We start from the raw sequence: 21,734 nt of genomic DNA on the forward strand, positions 1-21,734 counted from the left end.
TTCTTTAGCTGATCAGGTAGGACAGGGTTTGCCTTTCTAGATTAGAGCAACATTTTTTTTCCTATCTAAATGCTCTGTGAGGGCCCAGTTCTGCTCCATGCTGAGTCCAGTTACTCCACTGACATACCCATGACAAGTAAACGCCGTGGAGTATCTGAATGCAGTGACAGGTGCTGCAGGTACAAACCTGGGGAGATGCTAAAAGCTCTCAGTCAATGTCTTTGTATTCTGGGGTTTGTAGGAATGTAAAAACTGCCCTGCTGAGGCACATTCTTGGGATGGTTCTGTCCAGGTAAGGGGTTTGTCTCTGGCAGTGAGATCCTATTTAGAGGCAGCTTTCAGGCCTCCCCTCCATTGGGCTACCTGCACTTTAGACTTCCCAGACACTGACTCACATCTGTCCTGATGAGTGCCTTTGTCCTCTCCCAGAATCTCTGCTCTGGAGCTCTGTGCTCCTACTGCCCCCAGGACTAGAGACCCCCCTCTTGCGAGGAAACCAGTGCTGTTGCATGGGATTCATCCTGCAGAACTAGCTGTGCAGAGGGAATCCTGCCATCTTTCCTGAGGTGTCCTACCAAGAACAAAAGCACTAAATAGAAGTCTTACTTTATTTCCCTGCTCCTGCCTGAATAAGGAATGAATGAAGACATATCCTGCTGTGTTAGGGGAGTTTCTTTTACTCTTTGGCCCTTTTCTCCACAGCCCAGCCACTTTAGGTGCTGGGTGCCTCTGTCTTTTCTCTGGTGCAGTGATCTTTGAGAGTGAAGTTTGCCAAAGTTCGCTCCAGCATCAGCCCATGTAAAGTGTGGAGCACAGCAAGTGGTGCCAAGCACCTCGGGAATTTGGGAGGGGGAGGGTGTTGCAGCTCTACTTTTACACAGGTTCTCTCTTTAACGTTTGATTGTATTTTTCCATTCCCCCACCATGTTTATCCACCTGCCTGTGTTGGATGAACAGCTCTGCAAAATTTCAAGGAGAGAAAACAAAGTAATTGTTTTGTTTCTCTCACTTGCCTAACCTTTCTGTGTGTGCTTACTTCGTGTTCCAGATGCTTCTGTGAGTCTAATATGCTTCAGTTTCCAAACCTGGGTTCTCCTTCCTGGTGCCCTGGGCTAAGGGGCTTGCAGTGTTGACTGTGGCCTCCCGTAGCAGAACAGTCTGTAACAGCAGGGCTTCACCCCCATCCTCCTGGGTCAGAACCACAAGCCTGTGTATGGTGGTGCAAGGTCTCCTAGCTCTGTCTGCAGCCTGATTTGTGATGATTTCCCAATAATGGGAAGAGATGATGAAAGCAAAGAAAGATGCACAGATGAGGAGAGATATCTCAGGGCTGCCAGGGCAGCTGTTTGAGATCTTTGAATCAGATGGAGACAGAACTCCACCACCCTCAGATTCCCCACCCTCAAACAAGCCATCTCCCATGTGCAAAGCAAAACCAGCCCCACCCCAGCTGTGCCATTTTAGCTAATGGCCTAGTTAATAAATGGCAAATTCCAAGGGTAATCCTGTCAAAGCCGTCCTGACATCCCCATTGATAATATTAACCACAAAGTGCTCCCCTGCTCATCTGATTAATACCAGAAGAATTCTACTTGATTAGATCATTACTGAGGGGAAATGTAGGAAAGACAAATATTCCAGGGAAAAATCAGACTTTAGGCAAGGGCGAAGGTTGCAAGGGTCCGTGGTTTGTAGGGTTTGTCACCGGGTGGAGAGGGGAAGGTTTGTGATAGTCTCTGCTCTCTCACAACTCTTGCAGTAGAATGCACGTCCCAGCCCTTCTTTGCCTACAACTCATTCATGTCATGTGGATATGAGCAGCTGTAAGCCAAGCAGGTGAAGATGGCTTTGAATGTCAAGTCTTAAGGGCAGAGACCCATGTAATTGTTGCCTTGAAAAGCCTAGCAAAGTCAAATTAGTGCAGTTTGGGATCTTGGCACACCACTGATTGTGGAGGAGAGAGCAGTGTTTCTATCTGCACTCCACATTATTCCTTCCCTGGAAAGCCAGGATAGGAGTTTGGATGCTAGGTGAGAAATATAGTATTTTAGGAAAGATAGTGAGCTGCTGCTGTCTTATCCTTTCCAGATCTGTGCTTCTTAGTTATCTTATATTAAGATAAGAGCTCATCCTTCTCAGGCTGCCTGCAGATTCAGGCAGGCATCACAAGATGCCTTACGCATGGCATGGGCTTTTAAGTGTCTCTCATCCTGCAGGCTTCTAGACATGGGGGGGGGGGGAGGGGCTTTTTTAATGAATGTGAAGATTGTGATACAGGATATGAGCAGTTTTTCATCCCTGTCTTCTGATGGCTTTTCACATCTGACATCGCCAAATTGAGAGCTAGTCCTGGGCCCAGCTCCCTTCTTTGCTCAATACCAGAACTGGCCTTTTTGTTGTGCTGAATGCTGTTTGTTCCCCTTCCCAGTCAACAGCCAGACCTATGCATGGAGTATTTTAAAGCCTAGCAGTCATGTCAGCATGTGTAAAAACATCGTTGCAGACTATGGTGGCTCCTAACGTGGAGCAATTCCTTAGGACTGGGAGTGTGGTGGAACTGCAGGCGACCTGCCTGGAGTGAGAGTCAACTGCTGCTTGATAACTGATCTTGTGGGACGAGGGGGTATAGTTGATAAAAATAATGAAAGGTCATAAAGTAGAGTAATCTGGGCATCAATTCCTGTACAAGAAACTTCTTTAGTCCAGTGAAGGACTTTCAGTCCTGATCTGACAAATCCACAGGGAATTCCCCTCCAAATATGTTTTATTCCTTTCCTATTTGTGCCTTCCCACACCCCATCCCAGACCACTGATTTTTGGACATGCTGTGATTAAGCATGAGGGACTGGATCGCACTGGTAAAGCAGGCAGTTGGGGAGGTGAGGTTGCTTACTTTGAAATGTCTTCTCCAGAACCTTCCTGGCTTCAAAATCAGTGTTGGAAATTCACTGGCAGCTGAGCAGGGATTTTCAGTTTCACTGGGCTCTAACTGGGGAAACCGAAATCCCTGAGGAAAAGAAGTGTCCAAGTCTCTGAAGCTCCAGGTCATAGCACCTTTTCAGACCATTTCCCACCTGTCCCTTCAGTGGAAGGCACTGGCCTCAGCTGTTTGCTGCTTTCAGCAGCCTGTGTTTTGGAGGGGGCTTCTCAAGTGCAGGTTCACATCATGCTGCCCTGAACAGACAAAGCTCTTTAATGTGCTGAGAGAGCAGACTCTCCAGTCCTGGCATTTCTTTATATTCCAGCCCACAACCATTCCCTTTCTGAGAAACCTAACCACTTTGTCTCCTTTATTCCCTCCCTCTCAGCTCCCTGGATACATCTACTGCCATGAGATGTCTCTGCCAAGGATTTTGAGCCAAGATATGAGGGAAATGGTTTAACCAGATGTGCGCCCATGCCTGTGACACTGAACTTTGAGATGCTGATATTTAAAATGCTTGCCATCTCCTCTGCCTCCCAGCAGCAAGGTGAGTAATGGGTGGGACAGCAGCATATCCTGAAAAACACCTCTTTTTCAAGGGGAAGGAGAGGAGGTTATAATTCAACTAAAAATTTGCTCCAGGCTGAAAACTTGGCAAACAAAAGCTTAGCTTAGAAGTGATTTTAAAGGAAACAACAAAAAAGCATAAAAATTAATCAGGGCAGTCATTCTGGGTGGAGATGAGGGTCCAGAGCTTAAAAATCATTCTTTAGTGGGGGAAGAAAAGGAACAGCTCAAGACAGAGTTGCATTTGGCTCTTAGCCCTACTATAACTAAGCCTTTCAAAGCCACCAGAATAAAGCGAATAAATGTCCAGTCCCTGGCCTCTCCCTTCACCCATTTGTCAGAGGAAAGCAAGGCCTTACATACTCTTTAAAGCAGAGTGGATGCATATATGGTGGCATTAACTGGCTTCATCCTATTGCCGCTTTCTAAATACAGATTTCCCTGTATCTTAAATTGTAAAAGCATGGAAAGCTGAGCTTAGACTCAGCTTGCCTAAGAGACAGAGAGGGGCATCTGTTGCTTTCAGCATTCTGGATCTCCTCAGGCCCTCTGTGCTATACCACACCTGCTGCTCAGGATCTGTCCCCTCCTCTGCCTTCAGCACTGCACAGTGCCCCTCCTTCACAAGCTCAAGAGCAGAGCAAGAGGATGACTGCTCCTTGCAGCCCTTACATGGGCCAACTCCTTCACACTCTCAGGCTCACAAAGCTAAGGTAGAGGAAGAAGAACTGGCTGGCTGCATAGCAGCAAAGACCACAAACACAGAACATACCTCTGGAATGAAGGCTTTTCCAGACCATTACCTAATGTGCACGGCACACACTGTTGGCAGCACAGTTGGCACAGGCCTTGAGAAACAAAGACAAGGCCCAGACAGTTACCATGTCTTTTGTCATCTCCAGACCCCTGGGCCCCTCCAGCCTGTCTGCCCATACAAATTATATTGCAGGCTCCCTTTGTAGTGCTGTCACTGTGTAATATTCCTGATGGCCTGGAGCCTTCACACGTTAAAGTTAGGGAGGAAAGTGTAATGCTGGCATTTTAGGCAAACCCCTCAGCCTACTGCCTTAATATCCCATTAAAGATTTCACAGTGAGAGTGGGTTAAGCATTGGAACGGTAGCCCAGCAAAGTGTATGAAAGCTCCATCATGGAGATACTCTGACCTCAGTTGGATAAGGCCTAGAGCAACCTGACATAGCTTTGCTAACTCTCCTTATTGCTATGCACACTTCTAAACCAGCCATCCCCTCAGCTGCCTGATGGAGGGCTTTGGCTGTAGCAGGTACAAGGGAACAAAAGGCAAAATGGATGATCAAAGGCTTCTAAAGGCTCCTTTCTGAAATTTTCCCTCCCCCTGCGTGGTTAATACACGTTCAGTTCCATCAGCTTAAGTGACACAGGCAGTTGTGGTTTAGATGGGATGTTACCTAATTCTGCTCAGAACAGTCCTTCTTTGAAGGGCACCACAGTTTAAACCTCTCTGGCTTTTTAACAGCCTTCATAGTTTGCTTTCACATGTTTTTGTGTGTATTCACAAATCCTCCCTTCAAGCACCTCAAGGCTGTCTGAAGAACTTAGTGCTCTCCAGCAGCAGGCAGTGCCAGACTTTGCTTCATTTTAAAGAAATGCACTTTATCCTTTTACAAGGCTTAATGAGGCAGGTAGAACCAGCCAATACAGAAACTTTTAGGACTAGGTCTATTTGTTGTTCTCTTACCTGTAGTGGTATACTGCATAATTTGAGATCAGCTTGCCAAAGCATCACCTTTCTCTATCTCAGTGGAGTCAACTCTACTAAGATGTCAAGGAAGGCTGTTCAAGAGATCTTGTTAAAGGGAAAGGAGCCTCATCTTTTAATTTGCTCTTACGTTTCAGTGCTCATGCTTTCATATATTGTCATTTCTAGGGAAGACTGAGCATGGAATCCAGCCCATCTTCTAGTTCCCCAAGTGCAGAAAAAACAGACTGATCTTCTCTCAAGCACTGGCATTTCCAGGGTGCATGTTTTCGGGGCACCAGCATTCCCAGGAAAGCTGCTTTTTCAAAGGTATGTCATCTCTTGTTTGCATTGAAAAAACTGAAAAGGGGGGGTGGGGGTGGAAATTGCCTTTGGCATCAAACCAAATCAAGGGTTTCTTTTCCCTAAACTTCTTTAAGCTTGTTCAAGAGAAAATGAAACTGTAAAAATGAATAAACAAAATGGAGATGAAGGTAATGGCAAGGTACTGACACTGGAGATAAGGTTAAATCTGAGCCCAGCAGAAAGAACATGGCAGTAGAAGTTTAACAAGTTAGTTTTATGTGCCACTGTGTCATGCTTCCCTTTGTTGCTCAAGAATGTTGCTTCACTGGTTCCTAGGGTGTGAAGGGGCCATGCTGCTGGGAGGATGTGCCCCACAGACTATGCATGAGCCACTACTGGGCTACCTTTCCATCTGAAAATTGTTGTTTTACTTGTATTACAGTTTTGCTGTGGAGCAGGAACTGGTCTGAACTTTGTGGTCAGAGGTCTTCTGTAGTATGACAGCCTGCAGAGCACTACTGTGTGGCAAAAGGGTGATGAGAGCAGGCAGGCATTTCCAACCAAATCAAGGGAGTTAATATGCCTCTGTAGAAAGCATTCACAGCAGTCAGGAGGCTTGGAAGATACCCATCTGGTGAGGAGTTCAGAACATTAAGCTAAATGCTCTGTCAAATAATAGAGATCCCTCTCACCTTTGCTGTCTTCAAAGGAAACAGGCAGGACAGAGTGCTCATAGTCTGTGTTGTGTGTACACACGTAAAGCAAAGCACAGGAGGAGCCTGACAGACCTTATTGGGAAGGTAGAGTGCACTGTGAGTGCGTGACAAGCCCTGACATCTGTACACCTTACCACTACCATCAGCGGCTTGAAGCCAGGATAGGTCAGAGTGTACACCAAGGACTGACATTTTTCCCTCCTGCCAGTGTTTGTACACATCCTAAGCTGCTATTGCACAACCTGGTGTGAGTGGCACACTTTGCTCACAAGAGCCCTGAGACTGGAAGAGCAGGCTTCATCTGTCTGTTGGGCAGGATGGTGATGCACTCACTGCCAGAGACACCCGAGCTGCTTGTGTTCCTTTCCCTCCTGCACCCCCTGCCCTGAAACAAAGGCTTCCACTAAAAGCAAAGAAGTAGCTATAGCGGAAGGTTCCCTAGTTGCTGCCCACATGTCAACTGCTGCTGCTGCAGACTGTGGCTTTTGTGATGACAGCAATGATTCAATTAAATGATTTTTTAATACTTCCTCTTATGGCAGTAAGTCCTTTGTGTGGACACTCTTAAACCAGTTAGAGTGGCTAGGAACTGATCATGTGTAAATTTGCAAAAGGAAAGGAGGCTGAAATCTGCTTCCCTTCTCTTTTTCTGTCTGTTGCCTCTACTTAGAAGCACATCCAGGCAGTTTGATGATGGTGCCCAGCTAGTCTTTAGCTTTGCCCCTCTGGGATCAGTCTCCTCCACCACTTGTTCTGCCCTTGGTGATCTTGGAGCCAGCTCCAAGGCGCATCTGTGTGAGCTCCAAGGCTGTTGTCATAACTGTCCCTTCTACCCATTCTTGCCTAAAAGACACTTTACTGTAAAGGACCACACTTCACATGTAAATGACTCAGAAGAGCCAAGGTATGACTCCTGCAACAGCTGTAACTCAGACCTTTTTTGCACACATATTATTTTCTGTTAATATAGATGGTGTTAACATTAATGCCTTAACCCTTGAGGAAGGTAGCTAATTTCTAGGTCGGCATGACCAGGGAGCTGGCTAATTTCCAGTGTTTTGGGGAGAAAGCCAAGAAGTGCAATGCTAGTGTACTTCTGGCTGCTGGTATTCCTGAGTGGAGTACATCCGGGTCTGTGCTTCATCATGGGCTTCCACCCACCGTCTGACATCTCACCCCCGTGCTCTGCTTGCACCGTGGGCTGTGTCTTTAATGTTAGGGCTGCAAGTTACCAAGCTGCAGTTGTGTGTTGTGATACTGTCAACCAGAATGCCTAGAAGGGGTCAAACTGGCAGCTTATTACCCTAGCGGTGTATGGCTTGTGGCCTAGGAAAGCACAACAACCTTGGTCTGGGAGTTCTGTGTGAGATGTAGCAAAAGTGTGACACTGTCACCCTTGCACCCGCCGTTGTTACTGAAATGTGGATCTAACCAGGAAAGGGCTGTGGCAAGTGGACAGGAGAGGAAAAGGGAAGTGGGGTTCAGCCATCACGGCCCAGAGAAAGAAAACCCTGCGTTCATGCTTGCGTCAGTAGCCTGTCTGTATGCTGACCCCAGGCTCACCTGAGCCTTGGCAAAGCTCGCTTTTGTTCTGTGTTGGCGTTCAGAATCCGGAGTTATCCCACAGCCACTTTGTGACCCGTTCCACCCAGACAGCTTGCCCATGATTGCTTCATAAAGCAAGACCCAGGAATCAAAAGCAGGGCATGTTTCCTGAGCAGAGATGGAAAACAGCTGTGCTGGAAAAAAGGAGGGGTTTGCTGGCTGAGCAGTGGAAAATACAGATCAAGGCCTGGTTGTGCAATCTTCTCTGGCTGGCCTTTGGCTGCTATTGTGGCAAGGGGACCAGCTGGAGTTGGCAGGAGGCTGCTGCCAGGCAATGGGGGTAGCAAGAGCCTCTGGTGACAAGGCTAGAAACCTAGAGCTTAGTTCTGCACGTTTTACAGATGCTTGGGAGGCTGATAAGGGCCATCTGGTGACGCTGCCCTCTCCTCTGTCCTGTGGCCAGATCTGTCTGGCCAGTCCCAGGCAGTGTTTGAATGGCCAGGCCCGTTAGTGTAAAGGCACACAGATCTGTAGGGCTACAGAGAAGCAGCATCTGCCCAGGTGTGGAGCTCAGTTCCTGCCTTGTGCTCATAAAGTGCTCCCTGTGCGGCCACAGCCAGGGGATGTGGTTATGTAGTCTGGCCAGGTTCCTGCGTCTGAACCCTCAGTAGGTGCACACCAAACAACTAGACAATGTGCACACATGCTGTGCAGGAAGGCTGACCAGAAAACCTTAGAGCTAGCATCTGCTCTTGTCACCACTGTCCTCTAGAATCAAGCAAAGGCTGTGTCATGTCTTTACTTAGTGCTGCTTGTTTCAAGTCAGGCTTCTGGAAGTGTTCTTGATTTTTATCAAGTTAAAAATCTCTAACCAATCGTAACTGACCAGACTGAGTCTGAATCCAGAGTCAGCGGGATTCTGTCTGGTTTTAAAACCATTAATTATTGTGTACAAGAAGGAGAGGATGGACAAGAACAGAGAAGAAGAATTAGGTCTTTGCTTTAGAGCCCAGTTATCAAAAAAATGACTGTCCTGCTGGGAGAGCCCCACAACATCTCTCCCAGTGCTTTCTGTAACTGAGCAAGGAACTAAGGTAAGGAGCAAAATGGTGAGAGGGCAGAACCAAAGCAAGTAGGCAGGGCCATCAATCACCTCCTAAACTGATACATACCAGCTACATTGGCCTCTCTTCTTAGCACCTGGAAGAGAAGACGACAGTATGATGAATGTTTTTCACTCTGTAGTATTGGAGTATGGATGCACTGTAATTGTAGGGAGATCGTGCTTTCCTGCAGCTGGCTCAACCTGTGAGCTGAAACATATGGACTCAGAGCTTGCTCTGCAGCAGTTTCCAATAGTGTTCATCACTAAGACAGTACAATTGCAGAGAGAAAAAAAAACCAAACCAAACTGACTGCTGCTACAGAGCCCATGAAAGGAAAGAAGGATGATGTGGTGTGGTGACTTCTAGGATAGGAGGGAACTGCAGAACTGAGGCAAAAGCAGTGCCCAGAGGGGTTGTAGAAGGAAGAAAATTTTGGTCCAAATAGCAAACTTTGGAGTATCTCTGGCCCTGTATGCCAGGTTTTGTAATCCAGGTACCTCAAGGCAAGGCGCAGGATGGGTGTTGGCTTTGGATGCTGGAAGAACACAGTCTTAATGAGATGAACACTGAGAAACAGTTGGATTCTCAAGGTACAGCTTATGGGAGGCTGCCACTGCACAAGAAAAGAAGACAAAGAACAATGAGTTCTGCTGAGGTAAAGGCACCAGCTTTAGCTATTTACAGTTTAAGCCAGGGCATGCTAAGCTTGGTACGCAGCAGGCTTTGCACAAAGTGTGCACAAAATCAGTGTGTTTAAACCTGGGCAACTTTGTAGTGCATCCAGACAAACAAAACCCAGATAGATACACAAAACTGATAGTTGGTAACAGCTTCTGCATTACTTGCAGATAAAACCTCCAGTCCTTCAGAGTTTATTTTCAGTACAGAACAGGGTGAAGGCATATTTTAGAAGTAATTTGCAAAGTGAGGTGCTGGTCTTTTGGCTTTTACTGAAATTATTCTTTAAAAAACCTGTCCTTCCCTTGTAACTTCTTAATGAGGGAACAGACGTCAGAGTTCTCATGAAACAAACATTCTGCATCTGTATCTGTTCAGCAAATGGGACCGCAACAGTGGCTGAAACAAAATTTCATTTAAAAAATTAGAAGTTTTGTTCTAATAGAAAAGCCCCAATTTTGATGATATTCCCTGAAGAAAAGCAAAACCCAAACCTGTCATTCAAGGGTTTGACCCAAAGTCTGTTTGCTTTTCAAGAGGGAGAAGAGTAGTGGAGAGAAAGCAAGTGCAGGTTTGGGAGAAAAGAAGTCCTACCAATAAATGGGGCAATGAAAGCAGAGGGAAGAAAGTACAAATTCCCAGGCATTCCAGACATATCTGGTATCCTTTACATCCTGTGCTCTGTGCTTCAGTTGTACATATTTCAGTGTTCTACCGCAGAGGCAGCTGCATTTCAGTTGTGAATTATTATACGAAGAGTTTTGTATAGTTGTCACAGGATCTTTTGAGGTGAAAAGGAGCTGACCACGGCAAAGAAAGGAAAATAGAACATGCAATCTATTAACTATGCTGGAAACCACTTATGCCACAGAGCAATGGGTGCCAGGAAGCAAAAACTTCCAGAAGAAATTAGCAATAAAGGAAAGAAAAAGGTAAAGACAAGTCCCTGGTAGCTGGGGGAAGAGAACAGACTCATTACCACATCTGAGCTGCTGAAAAACAGCCTCTGGTTTTCTGTAGCTCTTCATCTGTTTTTCTGTTCATTTTTGTCCTTCTCTTTAACCTTGCTGGGTAAAACACATCTCCAAGGACAAATAAAAATGATTTTCTTACCAGTGCTGCTGACTCTGCAACCTGTCAGAAAACTGACTAAACCTGAAGCTCCTTCAGTCAGTCACTTTAAAATATAGTCAGCATTGTGTTTATAAAGAAAGGAAGAAGGATCAAAAAGAAATACATGAATTCAACACCAGGGTTATTTTGATGCATATTAAGGCATTCCAACAGGCTCTGGGAGAAAACAGCAAAACTCTGGTGATGAGTAGTGTGACAAAGGGAGGTGTTGCAGAATACTAGGCTTGGCTCTTGTGTTATGGTGAAGATACTTAATTTGTCTCCATTAAATAGGTATTTTATTGAAGGATCCTTAGATCCAAAAATATGGCTTGGGAACCAGAAAACAACACTTAGAACCCAGGCCAAGGAAATGTTCATTAATTTTACTAGGGACACACTTAACCTGCCTAAAGAAAAATGTCTGGATCTTAACATTTGAGAGGCTGAGATCTGCAGTGGGTGCTTTTGTCGTTACTTACAGCCGCCTTCCCTGGAAGCATTTCCCCTTTTTACCTGCACCACAGGTGGATGGAGAACCGTAATTCCTTTTAGGAAACTTCTCTGCCCCAGCTGCTTCTCTGCTCCTCAAAGGTGTGCTCAGGGAGTCAGACTTACAGTCCAAATGGACTGAAGGGATTTATGCACTGGCAGGTCCATCTACTGTCTCTGCCAAACAGTGCTTTCAAACTGTGGACAAGGCAGCGGTAACTGTTCAAAACCAGCTTCAACTTGCGCAGGGTCACAAGAAGAAAGGTGAAATTATCATTTTTCTGTTATTCATTGCCTGCACATTTACTGTGCACCAGGCCCATGCAGTTCATCCTTTCTATATATTTTAATGAGCATCAGATTTTGGCTTATGAGCAGATAGCATAGGGGCTTAAAATGAGAAGTTGTGTTTGACTCTCTTGGCTCTGTGTGCATGGGGGGTGTCTGCGTTGTGAAGTAGCTGGTTCAAAACCCTGGGCAAGAATAAATGTGGAGAAGACATGGAGAGAATTAGCTATAGGAACAAGGTGAACTCTAGAGCAAAAGATGCAATTTTTCAATCAAGCTTTTAATGAAAAGATCATAAAATAACAGTTTCTCATCACTGTACATTAAGACTGCAAATTTCTGAATGCTGAGATCATATTATAATTTCTGTATTTTTTTATATGACACTTGAGTTGAAGCCACAGACTATGTGTGGCTCTGACCTGAATTCAAGCTCTTGAAGGAAATGAACAGAACATTGCAGCAGGAATGTCAGCCTTTCCCTTGCCCTTCCCTCCTTTCCCCTCCCCAGGAAACATCCAGGGCTCCTCGACTGACTGATAGTTAAGGCTTAAAATTAAAATAAAACAAAGAGAGATGCAACATCACTTTTTCAGTTGAAGTATCCAAATAAAATGGGGAAAAAATATCCAGCCAGCCAGAACAAGATCCTCTCCTCACAGAAGTTATCCCCAGCCAGCCAAACTCCTGTGAAAGTTAGAGGAACAGTTGTGCGAGGTGCTTCGACTGCTAACTTGTGAATGAGAATGTTTAAAACCATCCCATCCTTAGGGAAAACAAGCGCTAGGAATTGTGTCCCCCAACTGCCAACATGCAGCATGATGTGTTCTCGTGTAGACCTTCCCTACTGAATTGCACAGGGCTGCTCTGTTCAAAAACACTGATCCATTGATCCCCATGTGTTCAACACTGAGCTTCAAAATACTTGGTAAAATTGGGGAAGGAAGGAAAGAAGAGGATGGTGACAGGAGACAACTGAACAAAAGATGCATTTCTAGCTCTAAATTTGTATTTCAGTGTCTCTGAGTCCAGTTAAAACAAGGAAAAGCAAAATAAATAGTAATTCTGTTTTGACACAGGGATTAACTAGGGCTGAAAGAAAGAATCCTTCCTGATCAGGAGGTCCAGCTTACAGCCTTACAGCAGAGCTGGAACTGCCTCACAAGGGATTCCAGATCTTCTCCTTTTACATGGAAAGCAGCAGATTTAGCAAGTTTAATGGAGAATCATCAAAAGTGAGATTTCCTACTCTGAAAAATACAAAGTACGAGGAATGTAAAGAGGCTGAGAATAAGCTACTGCTTGCCTGCTTGTCCCCTGCATTAAAATCAGGACAGTAAAGTACCATGAGACTTAAAACATTGCAGCAAGCTACTTTCAGCCATTAAAAGTAACCACCAAATTTTCAAGAACATGGTCAGTTCTGGACTGCAAGGGTAAGCCTATGGAGAAAAGGGGGTTTACAAGAAATGGAGAGACTCTGCTGATGTGGAGCAAATTATTAAACAAAAACTAAGAAAAAAAAATGCTAGAAGCCTATTGAATTATTCCAGAATTACAGCTCAGAGTTCCTTAGATTTTAAACTCTTGCTTAAACAAATGTTTATTCAAACATGCCATCTCAATGATGAGCATTTATGCTGTCTGGGGAGAGCAAGATATTTGCTATTTAGAGCTTCTCAAACCCATTTAAAAACGTAGGAAGGTTTTGTCTCTGTTTTCTATTTGCTTTTCCCTTAACTCCAGCACAGCTGATAGGAACGGTTTCTGAATTTGGCAAATATCCATAAATCAACAAACATCCTTTCTTTATGCTAATTTTTAAGGCTGTAGGAGGTCCATAACTGCTGACTCCACCAATACTGCTGGAATAAGAGGCTTTGTGAAGTACAGCTTGACCCTGGGACTCTAAGCACGTCACACTACGGGGAATCTGATGCTTCAGTATAGTTTGCAAGGCCCATCAGAAGATGGCACAGAGGCTGTTGGGTTTGGCACAAAACTTCCTCTAGGTATCTTAGGCATCAGCTCCCCAATTCTGAGATCCTTATTGCTAGCACAGTAGAGTGAGGGATGAGGGAGAGTAAAGGAGCTATGTCCTGTCAGGCAGGACAAGAGGCTGGTCTCAGTCACAAGCTGCAATCAGAAGCACACAGCTGTTCCCCCTGATGACTTTTACCTTCTCTGGGTTTTGCCAGCACTCACCTCAGAATTGGTTGTGTGTCACTGAGTGCGCTGGATGTTTCCCTGGTCAAGACCCACACTCCTGCTTTTCAGAACTGAAGCAACACGGTAAAATACTGCTAACCCAGACTTTGAACCTGCACTGCTTGAAAACAATGCTTTCCACACACACGAAGAGAGAGGAAATAAAAACAAAAAACCAAAACAGGAATCTTAAGAGAGTGACACTGTAAATTGAAACATTTAAATACAGCAAAACATAAATTCCTCTTCTATGCAAAGCTACAAAAGTCCAGTCTTTGTATTGTCTTCACAGGTTATGGTTTATGGCTATGCTGAGAGTCTCTGAGATCCTTTTTTTTTTTTTTTTCCTTTTTTTTAATATATTTTTTCTTTTTTTTTTTTTTTTTTTTGAAATCCTGTAGAGAAGACCCTGCGGACACATCTTTGTGTTTGCAACTTTCTGAGTTACATTGCAAAACTGTGCATACAGAATCTGAGAAATAAATACATTCATTACTGCACATACATATTGATACAAAAACAACACTGTCAAATAGTGTTTGCACCATCTTTGTTAGATATTAAGACCAGGCAAAATTAATATTTCATTTTCCATCAGCCCCCCCTCAAATCTTTGAGGTGGCTTTGGTGTAGAAGGTAAAAGCTACAACGGGTCAAGATTAATGATGGGGAGCCTTATTTTTAATCCTTTTTTTTTTTGGCTTCAGCAGTATTTTAGCAAACCACCTTCACTAGTCATCTTTAAACTGTCCTAACATGCAAATCAAGCTTAGGTTCCCACCTAGAATGCCTTAGGAGTTTTGGTTGGGCTCTTTGGGCGTGACTGTGAAGTCTGGAGTGAATGGATCCAGCTGTTAAATTAAGAGGTGGCTCAGATGGTCCCAACAGTACAGCTCAGGCCCCAGCACAGCTCTGAACAGGAGGAGGCAGGTAGGGGCTGTGCTCTTGCCCTCACACCAGACCAATAAAGCTACCCAAGTCAGCGCAGGGAGAGCAGCCACCTCTGCCACAGCCCTGCCCAGAGGGGCCCTTCTGAGTTGTGCGTACTCTTCCATGTCAGCAGCCACAAAGCTTCACAGAAGCTGCATGTCAATAGCTCTTTGGTGTCTTCTGTGAACTTTGTGGCTCCTGCTAATTCCCCCACATGCACAGAGCTGGGCTTTTGGGGCTTTTTTTGCCAGGAATTTGGTTTTGGGGATTTTTCAGTAAAGGACTGGAAAGCAGCTCAGGCCAGCTCCCCATGGCTAACAGTAAGGAGATGTGCTGGGTACAGCAGCTCCCACCATCTTCTGACAATATCTGTCTCTAGAGCATCTTGCGTCTGTCTTTGCCCTCTCGATACCCTCAGACTCCTCTGAGGAAGAGGTAGGCTGGAATGCCACCACAACAGTGCCTGGGTCTCATTCCCAGCAACATCTCTTATGGGTTGAAGACAAAGAAAATAGTATCTACATGCCATATTTGTCATTGCCCTCCCTCTCCCTGCCCTCCTGAGCAGCGCTGGAATGCAGGCTGGGACACAGGTCTCCCTCCCAAGCTGGGGAGCGCTGCGTAGCCTTCACAGACAAACCAATGGAAAAAGTAAAGATTAATTTTGACTGGCCCCTAGATCTGTTGAGGTCTGAAACTGTAAAAGTTTATGTAAACAATGAGATAAATATATTAGTACTTTTCTGAGCCAAGTGAGGTTCCATACTCATTCAAATGTGCTTTGGTTTAAAAAATAGTTTTGTGAATTTGGGTATGAGCTTCTTTATTCTTTTATACAACTTTTGCTATTTTATCTTTTTTCCTGTTATTCCGAAAACATTCTGGAACTAAGTAAGTGACTAAAGCATATACTTAAGCTGCCTGGCCTCTTCCTTTTTTTTTTTTTTTTAATTTTTGTTTTTTTGTTTGTCTTTAAATTGTTTTCTTCCTCTTGAGGCTCTTTGTGTATTAAAAAAAAATAAAATTAAAAAAAAAACCAAAACAAAAACCAAAAAATGCAGCTCCCTCCCCCCCACCCTAAAACTCTTAAAATCTTAAATATGAAACTAGTGTTTTGCTTTCTCATTAAAATACAGAAAAATGTTTGATACAATACTATGTCGTACAAATGCAGTTGAGTGTTTAGGCCCCAAGCAGGCCTGAAACAGTCCCTGAAGCTTTGAGTATTATTCATTATTACTGTCACAATTTGGAAAATGTTGTTTATACTCAATCTATGGAACACAACTTTACACAGCTACTTGAAAACAAAAGAACAAAAATCTGGTTTTGTACAATACTCTTGCTGTACACAGACTTTATGTCGTATGGTTTAAGTGCTGGGGAGGGGATCAAGTTAAAAAAGAAAGATGCTCTGAAAAATGGTTTTAAAAAATAGCACTGGGTCCTGAAACTTCAACGTGATTCTCAAAGGCTTAAGAAACAAACAACGAGGGGGCCTGGGAGGGGAGAGGCTACATCACCCACGCACATGCTTGTAGAAATGGAGTTAAGAGGGGAGCAGGTTATTTGCCTGCTGAGGAGCTCACTGCTTCCTCATGCCTTGGGCTGCTCCATGGCTTGGCTCAGTGGGTCACAGCTTGAGCTGCTGTCCCAGGGCTGGCTTCTGCAGCCCCCCTCCTGCCACCCCCATCACTGCTGGCCTCAAGGGAACAGGGGGACCAGCGTCCCAAACCCATAAGGGAGCTGCAGCCTGAGCCAGAGTGGGATTCAGCTCAGCTTTAGGGTGGTTGGAGGGAAGATAAAGGCAGGGTGAAAGTGCCTAGGAACTAATGTTGCACTGCTGTCCCTCAGCCCTGCTGAGACTTGCTCTGAGAAAAAGGTAGATGGCAGGGCCCTCCCTGTCCTCCCCAAAGGCTGTTTTGGGGATGTGCTCAGGGGGGTTTGGCAAGGAATCAAGGAAAAAAGAATTCAATATATTATCAAAATGTGGAAGTGCTAAAGACACTAAAATCACACCTAACCCCCCCCAAGAAAACAGCGCATCTCAGCACAGTCAGGAAAAAACACAAATCCATGCTCCCCTCTCGCGGGGTCCGGAGCAGGCAGACAGTGGCACTGGGAGCAGCACCCTGGAGCATGGCACGAGAGGGGCCAGCGTGTTCCCTGTAACATAACACCAGGCCAAGGCTCGGCCTTTGGGATCTCTATTGCTTGGAGCCTGGGTTCCAGTTTCCTCAGTTCATTCAATTGACCCAAAAACTTCTTACGGACTAGTCTACCTTAACAAACAAACAAAAAAACAAACAAAAAAAAACCAATAGAAAATGAAGCTTATATTCCTTTGTTTTAGTCAAACACGATCACTTTTTTCTTTTTTTTTTCTTTTTTTGGTCAAAACTTTAAAAAAATTGGTTTTCTTTTCTGAAACAGACAAAGCGTGAGGTCTGGAGAACCTTCCGCAGAGACTGAACTGGCTTGAGTGGGGGAAAAACCCAAACAGAACAAACAACTGAGAAAACACAAGTGTAAACCTGACTCAGTTCAGGAGGGGTGATTCTACTGGCTGTGAATTTTTACCACCACAGTCACGGGAGGCTTGAAATAAGCCATAGCTTTCCACAAGGTCACGCCAACAAAGTCAAGGGGGCCAAGAATCGGTGGGCTAAGTTCTCTGTCTTCTCTCCTAAACCAATAGCAGCTGTTGGCTGTGATGTCTTATGCAGATGTTGTAGGAACATTTTGTTTCTTTTTCTTTTCATTTTTCTTTTTTTTTTAATCCTTTTTTTTTCCTTTTTTTTTTTTTTTTTGTGTGCGTGTGTTAAATTGTCTAAAAGGGAGGATATGAAACACTTTGGTTTGCTTTTTCCTCCTCTCCCCCACCTTATTGCACTCTGGATTCTAGTAAATTATAGGCTGCTATGCCCTCACCCTCTGTCCTGCCAGGTGTTTACAGACTGACCCAGATGTGCTGGGGGAGTGGAAGATGAGGGGGACATTTTCCCCTCCCCATGGGATCCAGATTCAATAAACAAAGCTGGAAAGGGCCCAAAAAGCTCAGAGAAGTTTTCTTCTTTTATCTAAAAGTGACTACAACCAGCCAAGAGACTGCGAATGAGCCAGTCCAAGCAGCCAGCACAACCTCTGGCTCAAACTATGTTTTTTGCTTTGTCTTTGGCCAAGCTTTGCTTTAACATTTCTCTAGCTGACTTTTGATGGAAGGACGGGGTGGTAAAAATCCCTTAACTTTAATTTAGCTTCTACTTTTATACATTTAATTACTTACAATAAAAGAAAAAAAAAAGCCTAATCTTTCACTAACCATCTTATTGTTCTCATGAAGTCAAGAGGTAGCAAAGGTAACAAGCCTGTCCACACAGACTCGCTCTTTAGTGAGGGAGGAAAGCTAAGAACATACACACACACACAAAATAAAATAAAAAATAATAAAAAAGTACCTAAAGAACTTGTAGCAAGTCCAGCCTACATCAAACCCCCTCCCAACCCACCCCCCAGAATTAACCTCAGACCTTCCAGTTCAAACATTCACATAAACGTTACAATGGGTTTTCCTTTAATAAAACAAGTACCTCTAAGCAAAGAATATTCATACGAAACTACTAGAAAAGTAAAGACGACCCCCTGCTCACTGAAAGAAATTCCCAGGGCATCCAGGCCCTGTTCAGTCATGGGTAAGGCAGAAGAGGTTTGTGTGTTTTGTGGGAAGGAGGTGGCGTGTGGTTATGTGTGCCAAGGATAAAGATCAAAACCAAAAGAGGAAAGCATGGTGAGGGAGGCATCACTCAAGCTGGTGCACTCCCCGCCATCGCCAGGCCAGGGGAAGGGTGGTGGGTTCCACCACTGCTATGGCTTTCCCACAGTGTCTGAAGGGGCTGCCAACTCTGTGAGATGGTCCACAGACACAGCTTCTGCACTTGTGAATGCAAGGCTGTGTTGTTTCACAGCTGCTGAGGCCACTGGAAAGGTGTATTTTACTGGGGTTTTGATGGCAAGAAATGTCCCTAATGAGTTTGGGTTTAAGAGAGGAGGCAAGTAGGGTGACAGTAACAGGAGGGAAAGAGGCAGGGAGTGGGGAGCCAGCAGAAGGTTCCCCATGGTCCCCCTCCTGCCTGCTCCAGATAATCAGTATGACGATGAAGTCAATGTGTGCAAAAAGAAGTGGCATTTCTTGCCAGATCACCAGGATTTGGAAGGAGAGTTGGACTAAATGCATCAGCTTGGCTGTGGACCTTTCTTTTTTTTTAAAAAAAGGGAAAAAAGGAACTTTTTTTTTTTAAATGTTAAAGCTACATTTGTTTAGGCCTCCCATGACTGAACAGAGTGTGGGGACTTGCCCCCTTTTCTGGTTTTTTTTTTCTTTTTTCTTTTTGTTTTTTTTTAAGCAGCAAGTCTACAGAAAGGTAAATCACTGCGGATGGGCTCGAAGCTCATTCTGGAGTCTTTGGCTTATGTGGGAGAGGTATGCATTCGCAGGTGGCTGATCAGATTGCGCTGCTGGGTGAATTTCCCACCACACAGTTGACATTCGTAAGGTTTTTCTCCTGAGTGGACACGCATATGCTCTGTCAGTCGGTACTGCCGGGTAAAGCGCATCCCGCATTCCTCGCAAGCAAAGGGCTTGAGCCCTAAGTGGCTGCGCATGTGCCGTGTCATGGTGCCCCGCTGCGTGAACATCTTGCCGCAGATGTTGCAAGGGAAGGGCCGTGTCAGCCAGTGAGTCTTCTCGTGCTGCCGCAGCGTGGCTGGATCCTTGTAGCTCTTCTCACACACTGAACACTTGAAAGGTCGGGATTCCGCGGCGTAGGACTGGTTGGGGTTGGACAAATCCTCGGCTTCATCCTTGCCGCCGTATGTGCCCTCCTCCTTGATGTAAAGGTCTTCCTCGGTGTGCGTCTCCACATGGGCGTTGAGTTGCTCAGAGCTCGGGAAGCCTTTGCCACAGGGGATACAGACATACAGGTTGTCACCGTAGGCCACTGGCTCAAACCCCTCCTGCCGGTAGACGTAGTTGGCACTCGTATGCCCGCCGCTCTCGCTCTCGCTCTGGCCGCTGTCGTCACTGTTCTCCTTGCCATTTTCCACCTCCTCCTTACACGGGTAGGGTAGGTCTGCACCGTAGGCCCCGGCCAGACTCCTCTCCACAGACTTGGACAAGGGCCCCAGCAGGATACCATTGGGCAGCCCTTCGCCCTCGTCCCTGTCTTTGCCCCCCTCCTTTCGGTCGAAGGCATTGTCTTTCTTGATCCACTCCTTCTTGCGGGAGGAGTGCCGGAGGCCCTTGCGCTGGCTGCTCTCCGTCAGTGAGTGGTGGCACTCTTCGCTCAGATCCATCTCCATGGGGTCGCTGCTGTCTGCCATGCTGTGAGGGGCTCCGACTCCAGACTCGTCAAACGATGAGGCACTGTTGGCTGCAGGGGCTGAGGCAGATTGGGGAGATCCATGCTGGCTTTCGCTGTGCTGCGTGTCATCATGGGAGGCTGCAACAGGGAGCGACGGGCTTTTTTTGGACAGATCGAGGCCTAGCTCCTGGTCCCCAGTGCTCCCATTCGCACTGCCGCTCCCACCACCGTTCTTACTGGCTCCCCTGCTTAAGGAGTGACAGTTCTCTTGGTTGGAGCTACTGATGAAGACCTCGTCATCGGAGAGCTTTCCCTTTGACAGCTCTTTTGAGTGCGAGCCCTTCAACCCCTCATTTGACCCTGAATAGCGAGCTTGGATGACCGAAGCAGTGGAAAGTCTCTGACTCCTGGCAGATCTCCCGACACCAAGGCCACCGGCCTTGCCAGCAAAGGACTTGCTGCTCCGCTTCAGCTTCTTTCTGCAGAGAGCTGCCAGGTCGTGCAGTTGGAGGTAGCTTGCTGCGGTGAGGAGAGCATTAAAGTTCTGTTCACCGGGCTGGTCAGTCGTTAAGAGCTTACCAGTATAAATAAAGTCCAAGACCTGCCGGAACACAGTGGGGTTCACCATGTCCGTGTCTAAGTTAATCAGGTTGTCATGCAGGACAAGGGATTTGAAATACATGCTGCTGGCTGCCAGGATGTTCTTATGGGCACGAAACAGGGCATTTTCTACCACAATGATCACATCACAGAGGAAACCTTTGGCTCGTTGCTGGTTCAGCTGCAGTAGCAGTTGTTTGGCATGATTTGGCAGTTCCATCTCCACCTTCTCTTCCTTTCACCTTCACCTTACCACCTGCAAAACAGGAGGATGAGAGGGTGTGAACCTGCTGTTTCAACTCTAACAAGTCTACATTTAATAGACTGGCTTAATGCAGTTAATGTTAGGCTTGACATTGACTAAGGAGCTCTGGGTATGTTCAGCCCTGCAAGCTGTGACCCTGCTTGGAGTACAGGGAGAATTATTTCTCACATTAAGCTTCGATTCAAGTCTTTCAAAAATCAGATTTGTAAATATCTCTTTAGAAAAGCAGCAGTCATTGGCTGGAATTACTATTAAAAAATACCAGCAGGAACACAGTAGTTAGGTACAGGGGAAAGCTGTTTCTCTCTCTTGACACAAATCTGAAGGGAGGATGAAGAGCAAGGAAAAAAAAGGAAGAAAAAAGCAGCATCTACTTCACTTCCATTTGCATATCTGAGCATGTAAAATAATTCGCATAAGCTGCAGCTCCCCTGCTTTAACATGTAGCTTGATTCTTGGCTCTTACATGTTGAAATCCTACAACACCCAGCTGCTCCGGAGTTGAGAAAATGACATGTTGCAACTAAATCCATTGAAGATGGAATTAATCACACTGAGGTGTGAATGGGGAATCTCCTTAAGAGTATGAAAGGCTGTCTTAAAAAACACCCCCCTGGCAATATCCATATCCCAAATCCATTGACATGAAGGGCTAGAATCAACCCTGAACTGGCTGCAGTTCAGGATGCTGAGCTAGCTAAATGCCACCAAATGTCTTCAACAATCTGAAACTGATTTCTTAAGTTAATTCTGCCCTGCCTTTTGGTTTGAAGGAGTTTTGTTCAGACTGGTAAGAGTCAAGTAACTAACACAAGTCACAGTCTCTCTACTCTGAAGTGCTGGGAAGAGGGGAAAATTGTGGCTATCTATCTCTGTGTAGCTCATGTATTTCACAAACAGTATTCACAATGTATTTTG

The 21,734-nt window shown here is 45.4% G+C and overlaps 2 protein-coding genes across 2 annotated transcripts in view; one reads left to right on the top strand and one right to left on the bottom strand.

The window, feature by feature from the left end:
* The window catches only part of TOP3B (DNA topoisomerase III beta), a 297,002-nt gene that overhangs the window by 24,225 nt on the left and 251,043 nt on the right, over positions 1–21,734 (top strand). The window lies entirely within an intron of this gene.
* Positions 17,331–21,734, bottom strand: part of HIC2 (HIC ZBTB transcriptional repressor 2) — a 34,227-nt gene continuing 29,823 nt past the window's right edge. Inside the window, exon 3 of the mRNA XM_061370790.1 lies at positions 17,331–20,807. Coding sequence (XP_061226774.1) covers positions 19,059–20,771 — 1,713 coding nt within the window. The 5' untranslated portion in view covers positions 20,772–20,807 and the 3' untranslated portion in view covers positions 17,331–19,058. The remainder of the gene's footprint in view (positions 20,808–21,734) is intronic.

The sequence above is a fragment of the Neopsephotus bourkii genome, unplaced genomic scaffold (assembly GCF_033783945.1).
Source record: "Neopsephotus bourkii isolate Nb327-2 ecotype Australia unplaced genomic scaffold, CSIRO-AGI_Nbou_v1 NB_1542, whole genome shotgun sequence".
NCBI classification, from domain to species: domain Eukaryota; kingdom Metazoa; phylum Chordata; class Aves; order Psittaciformes; family Psittacidae; genus Neopsephotus; species Neopsephotus bourkii.